General features: G+C 49.0%; 1 protein-coding gene across 1 annotated transcript; it reads left to right on the plus strand.

Annotated features, from left to right (window-relative positions):
- Positions 1-1,929: 1,929 nt before the first annotated feature.
- On the plus strand, positions 1,930-5,310 carry LOC308675580 (gonadotropin-releasing hormone II receptor-like; the record flags this gene model as incomplete). Its single annotated transcript, XM_081341022.1, has 3 exons — positions 1,930-2,439; positions 3,908-4,112; positions 4,844-5,310. The coding sequence occupies 3 exons, from the start codon at positions 1,930-1,932 to the stop codon at positions 5,293-5,295; spliced, it is 1,167 nt and encodes a 388-aa protein (XP_081197148.1). The 3' UTR covers positions 5,296-5,310.
- Between the last annotated feature and the right edge of the window lie 3,571 nt (positions 5,311-8,881).

Consider the following 8,881-nt stretch of genomic DNA (forward strand, 5'->3'; position numbering starts at 1 on the left):
GAACTGTTGTAAGACGAGGACTGCCTGTATTGAAATAACCTTTCATGACACTTTTCTAACCCTGAGCCACCAGTCCTAAAAGGGAGATTTCTGGCTTCAGCTGAATATTAATCTTTAAAATCCACCACGTATGGACGCGAATCCCCTTTTTTAAAAAAGCTTTTTTACATGTCCAGGAAACACGATAAAATTTCCCTTCCTGCGGCTCTCATTTCCAACTTAACAACCACAGTCGAGCCCAAAATTTATGTTCTTAAGTGAGACATTTGTCAGGTGAGTTTTCTGCCCCGTTTTGTGACCTTTCTTGCCACAGTTGTTAAGTGAATCACAGCAGTTGATAGGTTAGCCCTACGGTTGTTAAGTGAATCTGGTTTCCTCACGGGCTTTGCTTGTCAGAAGGCTGCAAAAAAGGACCGTGTGATCCCGGGACACGGTGATGGTCATAAGCATGAACCAGTTGCCAAACAACCGAATTTTGATCATGTGACCAGGGGAAATGCTGCAACGGTTGTAAGTGTGAAAAACGGTCATGTGTCACATTTTTTCCAGTGCCGTTGTAACTTTGAACGGTCACTAAACAGACTGTTGTAAGACGAGGACTGCCTGTAATCACTGAGTCATAGAAACTTAGGGCTAGAAGGGACCCTGGGGGTCTTCTAATCCAGCCCTTTGCCCAGTGCAGAAGTCCTCGTACTCACAACCAGTCTCACTTCCTCGTCTTATGACTAGACCGCTACAAAAAGGTAATAAAATTGGGCCAGTCGCGTGACCAACTCATTTTGCAACTGTCACGAATTAAGACCTTGAGGGTCGTAAGTCAAGGATTTCTTGCATTTGAAGGGCCTTGATAAATTCTGGATAATTTCCCTGGGCTCCTCTGCCAATGACACCTCGTTTGATAAAACGTGTTGTTAAGATCACAAAGTAAAGTAAATTTCAGCCCTTTGAACCCTGCATTTTCCCACTGATCCATTTACATGTTATAACCAAAATCCTTTGCCCCACTTTGTTCTACATTCTTTAAGCGGTTCTTTCTTTCTTTTCAAACCTGATTATGGAAAACTGCACTCACTTGCCCCCTTCCAAGCAAGACATTAACCATGTTTCATGGAAGCTCACCCACCTACGTCTACGTCAGGGGTGTCCAACCTTGGCCACTTTAAGGCTTGTGGACGTGAACTCCCAGCATAGTTGGCTGAGAAATTCTGGGAGTTGAAGTCCACAGGACTTGTGGACTTCTTGCGGATTTGTGGACTTCAACTCAGAATCTTGTGGACTTCTACTCCCAGAATTTTGGGAGTGGAAGTCCACAAGGTCTTAAAGTTGCCAAAGGTGGACACCCCTGATCTACATCCTGCCACAATGGCCAGAACTGAAGGAGGCTCAGGGCCGTGAAAATCCTGCAGGGTACAACCCACAGCTTTGCATTTCAACACTTTTGGAAAAGTGGGTGGGTGGGCTGGTGCAACCAAGTGAAAGAGAGCTGGCTTCTGTCACCTTGCAGGGGTGTCGGGTGACTTCAGGACCCCTGGACTTTGCGAGAGGCTGAAGATGGCTGCCACCAGGAAGAAGTCAACACAGTGGCACAGCCATGGCTGTTTTTCTGTTCCCGGCCACCAATGTGGACTAAGGTGCCCCCTTTCGCCATGGAGACCCAGCATCCCAAATAAAGTATGACGTCTTCCAAGTCTTTCTGCTGCAAGACCAAGCTAATTTCACCCCCAAATAACTACCAACTTTAAGAAGGACTCATATCAGATGACCTCAGCTATGTCTGAGTAGGAAGCCATGTTCTCCTGCTTCTTCCACGTTCTTCGAAAAGTAGGGCTTCCCAGAGAACCAAAGGGGGCCCCTCCTGGTCTAGCTGATGGACCTCTCTGGTGAAGGATGGTCTTCCTTCCTTGGGAAGGCTTGACGTTGGTTGAGCCAATGAACGCCACTCTCTGGGACCATGGCAGGTCCAACAGCATGGATGGGACCTTCAGCCCAAGTGAAGTTCCCTGGGGTAGCTCCCAACTGCCCACGTTCTCCACGGCAGCCAAAATCCGTGTGGCCATCACTGTAGTCCTTTTCCTTTGTTCCACTGGCATCAATGCCGCCATGTTGTGGAGTGTCACCAAGAAGTTTCAACGCAAGCCACATCTCCGAATCCTTCTCATGAATCTGGCTGCGGCTGACCTTCTGGTCACCTTCGTGGTCATGCCACTGGATACAGTGTGGAACGTGACCATTCAGTGGTACGCTGGTGACCTGGCCTGCCGGCTTTTGATGTTCCTCAAGCTGGTGGCCATGTACGCCTGCTCTTTCGTGACAGTAGTGATCAGCCTGGACCGCTGGGCAGCCATCTTGCATCCCCTGAGGGTCAGCAGAGCCAAGAGGAAGAACAAGACAATGCTGTGTATAGCGTGGGCCCTCAGCTTCCTCCTAGCAGTACCTCAGGTAGGTAGAGCCCCTGTCCATGTTAAGAAAGCAAGAAGACCGGCATCCAGCCTTTGAAATGGTTCTTCTAGGTCAGAGGTAGGCAACCTTGGCTCTTTTATGACTCGTGGACTTCAACTCCCAGAATTCCTGAGCCAGCATGGGGGAACTATGGCTCCTTCATGACTTGGGGACTTCAACTCCCAGAATTCCTCAGCCAGCGTGGCTCAGCTTGGAAACCTCTTCCTTTCCTCTCAGCATGGCTGGCTCAGGAATTCTGGGAGTTGAAGTCCACGAGTCATAAAAGAGCCATAGTTCCCCCATGCTGGCTCAGGAATTCTGGGAGTTGAAGTCCACGAGTCATAAAAGAGCCAAGGTTGCCTACCCCTGGTCTAGCTCTACTTTCCACCCATCCGATCCTCATGTATTCTGGATGGTGGATTATGAACTCATCTAAATTCATGATGAGGAATTCAAATCTAATGGCAGGCATTTTTTTGTGTGCCATGGTTGGTAAATGAATTACTGCAGTCGTTAAGTGAATTGAGCAGTTGTTAAGCGAATCCAGCTTCCCCCATTGACTTTACTTGCTGTAAGCTGGTTTGGAAGATCGTTAAATGGCGGTCACATGACGTCAGGCAACGCATGTAAATATATGCCAGGTTTTTTTTATTTTAATCCCATTTATATCCCGCCCTTCTCCGAAGACTCAGGGCGGCTTACAAGCTTAGCAGTAGCCTTCATTCTATGTATATGCCTGCTTATTAGGGCTTTCACACACACCCCAAGCGGCATTATTACAAAGTCAGTTTAATTGCCCCCCACAATCTGGGTCCTCATTTTACCTACCTCGGAAGGATGGAAGGCTGAGTCAACCCAAATTCTAAACCTGTGACTGTGAGATGCTGCGTTGGTTGCAAGCACGAGGACCAGTTGGAAGTCACTTGTTTCACCACCACTGTCACTTTGAATGAACAATCAGTAAACAAATGGTTGTAAATCAAAGATTACCTGTATCTATCTATCTGTCATCTAACTTCTATCTGTCTGTCTTTCCCTTCCTCCCTCCGTGCTTTTATCAACCTATCCTTCCATCATCTCTATATCTCTGGTCTGTTTTTCTCTCTCCTGTCTCTCTGTATATCTGTCTGTCCGTCTATCCCGCTGTCTGTCATCCAATTTTAAAATCTCCATCAGAGGAACTCTAGCAGTTGGTGAGGAAGATGCAGTTTAGGCAACCATATTTTAAGGCAGTGTTTCTCAAGCTTGGCCCCTTTTTAAGACTTCTGGACTTCAACTCCCAGAAAGGAGTTGTGCTGGCTGGGGAATTCTGGGAGTTGAAGTCCACACATCTTAAAGGGGCCACATTTGAGAAATGCTCCTGTACTTTAAGGCTTATCCTAACCAGAACTGAAATCTAGACCTTAATCTCTCTGTGGTGTGTGTGTGTGTGTGTGTTTTGTATGGGAAACGGCCTTTCTTTTTCCAGATGCTCGTCTTCCACACGGTCAGCCGCTCCCAGCCCATCCATTTCGTCCAATGTGCCACGGTGGGCAGCTTTGGGGCGCACTGGCAGGAAACCCTGTACAACATGTTCACCTTTGCCTGCCTCTTCCTGGTGCCACTGCTGGTGATGCTGCTCTGCTACTCTCGCATCTTGGCCGAGATCTCAAGGAAGATGGCGCAAGCGCGGGGTGAGCCTCCGTGGCATGCACCAGTGGAGGGGGGACTTCCTTGGAAAGGGGTGCATGGTTAAGCAGCAAGGGTTTTTTTATAAATAACTCAAGATGGGGAACACACTGTCACCTCCTCTTTTTTATCCACAACAATCTTGTGAGGTGGGCTGGCCCGAGAGGAAATGAATGGCCCAAAGTCTCCTAAGTGGGTCTCATGCCTCAGGCGGGACTAGAACTCACCCTCTCCTGGTGATTGGCCCAAGGTCACCCAGCCGGCTTTCATGCCTCAGGCGGGACTAGAATTCACCGTCTCCTGGTGATTGGCCCAAGGTCACACAGCCGGTTTTTGTGCCTCAGGTGGGACTAGAACTCACCCTGTCCTGGTGATTGGCCCAAGGTCACCCAGCCGGCTTTTATGCCTGACACAGAACTAGAACTCACCCTCTCCTGGTGACTGGCCCAAAGTCCCCCACCCAGCTTTCCTACCTAAGGTGGAACTAGAACTCCCTGTTTCCTAGTGATTGGCTGAAAGACAGCTCTCATGTCTAAGATAGGACTAGAACTCCCTGTCTCTCGATTCCTAGCCTGGCATCTTCACCATTAGACCCTTGAAGGACATTGCATCCTGATGCAGCTGGTTTTATTGAGGCTTGGGGTCCTTTCCGAATGGAGCCAATCCTGGTTTGTTCAGGAATCCATCATGAACCGTAAAACACGGGGCTATTGTTGTCGCTTTCTTCCTCTTGCAGCCTCCCCAAAATCCACGGAGGTCCACCTGCGCTGCTCACACAATAACATCCACCAAATCCGGGTTCGCACCTTGAAAATGTCGGCCGTCACAATCCTGACGTTCGTCGCCTGCTGGACGCCCTACTACTTGCTGGGCCTCTGGTACTGGTTCTCGCCCGAGATGCTGACGCGGGAGCAGGTGCCACCATCGCTAAGCCACGTCTTCTTCCTCTTTGGCCTCCTCAGCACCTGCCTCGACCCGCTGGTCTACTGCTTCTGCTGTTCGCGCTACCGGACCGGCAAGAGGTTGGCCAAAGCACCGTCTGTCCGCATGACCTTGGAGTGGGCGTCCACCGTGAGCAATAGCCCCAGGGCAGAGCCGGGAGCCCACCGGGCGTGCAAACCAGGATGTGCCCGGAGTCCAAAGCTGACCAGGGCCAGGAAGGAGAAAATGGCCGAGAGCTACATCTGAACATCCCGCTGTTTGAACCGCTCGCCCACTTTTTCGGTGAATTCCTGCTCAGGAAGTATTTCCAGAACGAGGGCGGGGGAAAAATAAATCAAATTGCATGTCTGAATTGGAAACGATGCAGAAACAAGACTGGGTTTGAGGCTTAGATGAAACGATCTAAGGAGATTTGAGTCTGACTTTTGAATCAATTGGGAAAAATGCAGATAGTCCTTGACTTACAACCATCCGTTCAGTGACCGAAGTTACAACAGCGCTGAAAAAAGCGTCTTACAAGCATTTTTCACACTTATGACCGTTGCAGCATCTCCCGTGATCAGAATTTGGACGCTTGGCAACTGACTCATATTTATGACGGTTGCAGAGTCCCGGGGTCATGTGATTCCTCCTTTTGCAACCTTCTGATGAACAAAGTCAATATGGGAAGCCAGATTCACTTAACAACCATGTTACTAATTTAACAACTCCAGGGATTCCCTTAACAACTGTGGGCAGAAAGTTCGTAAAATGGGGCAAAACTCACTTACCCAATTTTGGGGTCAATTATAGTCGTAAGTCGAGGACTAACTGTAAATGTTTCTGGCCATCTTGGAAGGCATTCTGAGTATCCTCACTGTTAGGTGTCTCATCTGATGAATTAGACACATTCTCGAGATGGGCAGCCACATACATTTGATTTTATTTCCCTGGGCTCCAAGATCACCGCAGACGGGGACTGTAGCCAAGAAATTAAGACGCTTGCTCCTGGGGAGGAAAGCCATGGCAAATCTAGACGGCACACTAAAAAGCAGAGACGTCACCCTGCCAACAAAAGTGTGTATAGTCAAGGCTGTGGACTTCCCAGTTGCAATGTATGGCTGTGAAAGTTGGACCATAAGAAAGGCTGAGCGCCAAAGAATTGAGCCCTTTGAACTACAGTGCTGGAGAAGACTCCTGCGAGTCCCTTGGACTGCAAGGCGATCAAACCGGTCAGTCCTAGAGGAGATCCACCCTGACTGCTCTTTAGAAGGCCAGATCCTGAAGCTAAAACTCAAATCCTTTGGCCATCTAATGAGAAGGAAGGACTCACTGGAGAAGAGCCTAATGCTGGGAAAGATTGAGGGCAATAGAAGAAGGGGACGACAGAGAATGAGGTGGCTGGATGGAGTCACTGAAGCAGGAGACGTGAGCTTAAATGGACTCCAGAAGATGGTGGAGGACAGGAAGGCCTGGAGAAAGGTTGTCCATGGGGTCGCGATGGGTCAGACACGACTTCACAACTAACAACAACATATGTTTGATAAATAAAAATAAAATAAAATTCCATGGCAATGTAACCGAACTGGCCTTGAACTGGATTTCCAGACTATTTTGATAATTTGGGGAGCCCCAACCAGAAATATTTTCACCTGTGTTTGTTTTTTATCCCCACAATTGCAGTCAGGGAAAATCTTTCAAGTGTTCAAGTTTCCAAACTGAAAAAAAAATAAATGCCAGAAATCCTAAATAGAAGCCCCAAAATGAACACCTGGATCCTTTGCAGAAAAAAAAAACCAGTGCTAAAAAGCTAAATGGTCAAACTATCATTGTCAGATAATGTTTGTTAAGAATGTTTGTACCGGTGACTTTTGTACACTGCAGGAACTTCCACAGTTTCGCCGCCTAGTGACTGTTCAAAGTTACAACAACACTGAAAAAAGTGGCTTATGACCATTGCGGCATCTCCACAATCACATGATCAGAATTTGGACACTTGGTAAATGACTTGTATTTATGACGGTCGTGGCGTCCCGGGTCAAGCGGTCCCCTTGTGCGACATCTGACAAGCAGGCAAGGGGGAAGCCGGATTCCCTTTAAAACCGTGTTAAGTGAATAAGTGCAGTGATTCCTTTGGCCACTAATCTCACTTAGCGACAGAAATTTTGGACTCAATTGTGTTCACTACATGAGATGATCTGCCTTGACTGGCAAACCATAATGGTGGGTGAGCTACCTTACAGTCATAAGTCGAGGACTACCTGTAAACAGGTCCTGGCCTTACTCTGGACAAGGCTACTTTGAAAGATTTGTTTCCTAATAGTGCATCTCGGATTCGCCACTGAGATTACATTTTGGTTGGCTGAATAATTATGAATAAAAATAAGATTTGAAGAACTCTCCAAATGTCATTTCGTTCTTTTAATGTCTGTGACACTCTAAAACAAAAGTCTGACCTTTAAAGGGGTGAGTTGAAATCAATTTTCACCTTCTCCCTCCCTCTCTCCTTTTCTTTCCTTCCCTCCACCCTTCCTATTTTCCTTTCTCCTTCCTTCCCTCCCTCCTTCCTTCCCTCCCTCTCTCCTTCCTCTTTTCCTTCCTTCCCATTTTCCCTCTCTCCCTCCTTCCTTCCCTCCCTCTCTCCTTCCTCTTTTCCTTCCTTCCCATTTTCCTTCTCTCCCTCCTTCATTCCCTCCCTCTCTCCTTCCTCTTTTCCTTCCTTCCCATTTTCCCTCTCTCCCTCCTTCCTTCCCTCCCTCTCTCCTTCCTTTTCCTTCCTTCCCATTTTCCTTCCCTCCCTCCTTCCTTCCCTCCCTCTCTCCTTCCTCTTTTCCTTCCTTCCCATTTTCCTTCCCTCCCTCCTTCCTTCCCTCCCTCTCTCCTTCCTCTTTTCCTTCCTTCCCATTTTCCTTCTCTCCCTCCTTCCTTCCCTCCCTCTCTCCTTCCTCTTTTCCTTCCTTCCCATTTTCCTTCTCTCCCTCCTTCCTTCCCTCCCTCTCTCCTTCCTCTTTTCCTTCCTTCCCATTTTCCTTCTCTCCCTCCTTCCTTCCCTCCCTCTCTCCTTCCTTCCTTTCCTCCCTCCATTTTCATTTCTTCCCTCCCTCTCCTTCCTTTCCTCTTTCCTTCCTTCTTTCCTCTCCTTCCTTCCTTCTTTCCTCTCCTTCCTTCCTTCTCACAATCTTAATAGTATTTCTCAACTTTGGCCACTTTAAGAGGCTGGAGAATTCTGGGAGTTGTAGTCCAGCCATCTTCCAAGCTTGACAAAGTGCTGCAAGACTTTGTTCTTGGCCATTTTATCTGTTCTTTTCTCTCTTTTCCACCGTTTTCTTTCTGGCCGATAGAAGAGGAGGGGGAAAAAAGTGTGCTTTTTTATTTTATTTTTCCAGGCAACCCCGGGGCAGAAGCCGGGTGGGCGGAGTGGGGAGGGGTCTCCTTGCACTTGTTTCAGAGGGCAGCCCCGTCCCCTCCGCCTTTTTCGCCGTCCTCTCCTCCGGTTGCGAATCCTCCTGGCTTCCCACGCTCCACCCCTCGTGGGCAAATCCCGTGTCTGTGCGCGCGTGCAAATGCAACCCCCCCGAAGCTTCCCCCCGACCTGCATTCACACACACCCAGGACCACGTTCACACAACCCCAGCCCAGCCTCCAAAAGGGGCTGGCTAGCGCGGGGTTCCGGCCTGGCCTTGCAAGACCGCTGCAAGAAAGAAGACGCGCGTCGGTCCCGCGCACGTGTGCACGCGAGATGCAAGAGCCGGAGGCCCCCCGCCGCGCGCCCGGCACTCTGCACACGCTCGCCGGCGCCCTCCTCCCAACCACTTCCGGGGTTGCCAAGAGGATCCGGGGCTGAGCCCGGCTC

The sequence above is a fragment of the Vipera berus genome (genome assembly GCF_964194415.1).
Source record: "Vipera berus genome assembly, chromosome: 16".
NCBI classification, from domain to species: Eukaryota; Metazoa; Chordata; class Lepidosauria; order Squamata; family Viperidae; genus Vipera; species Vipera berus.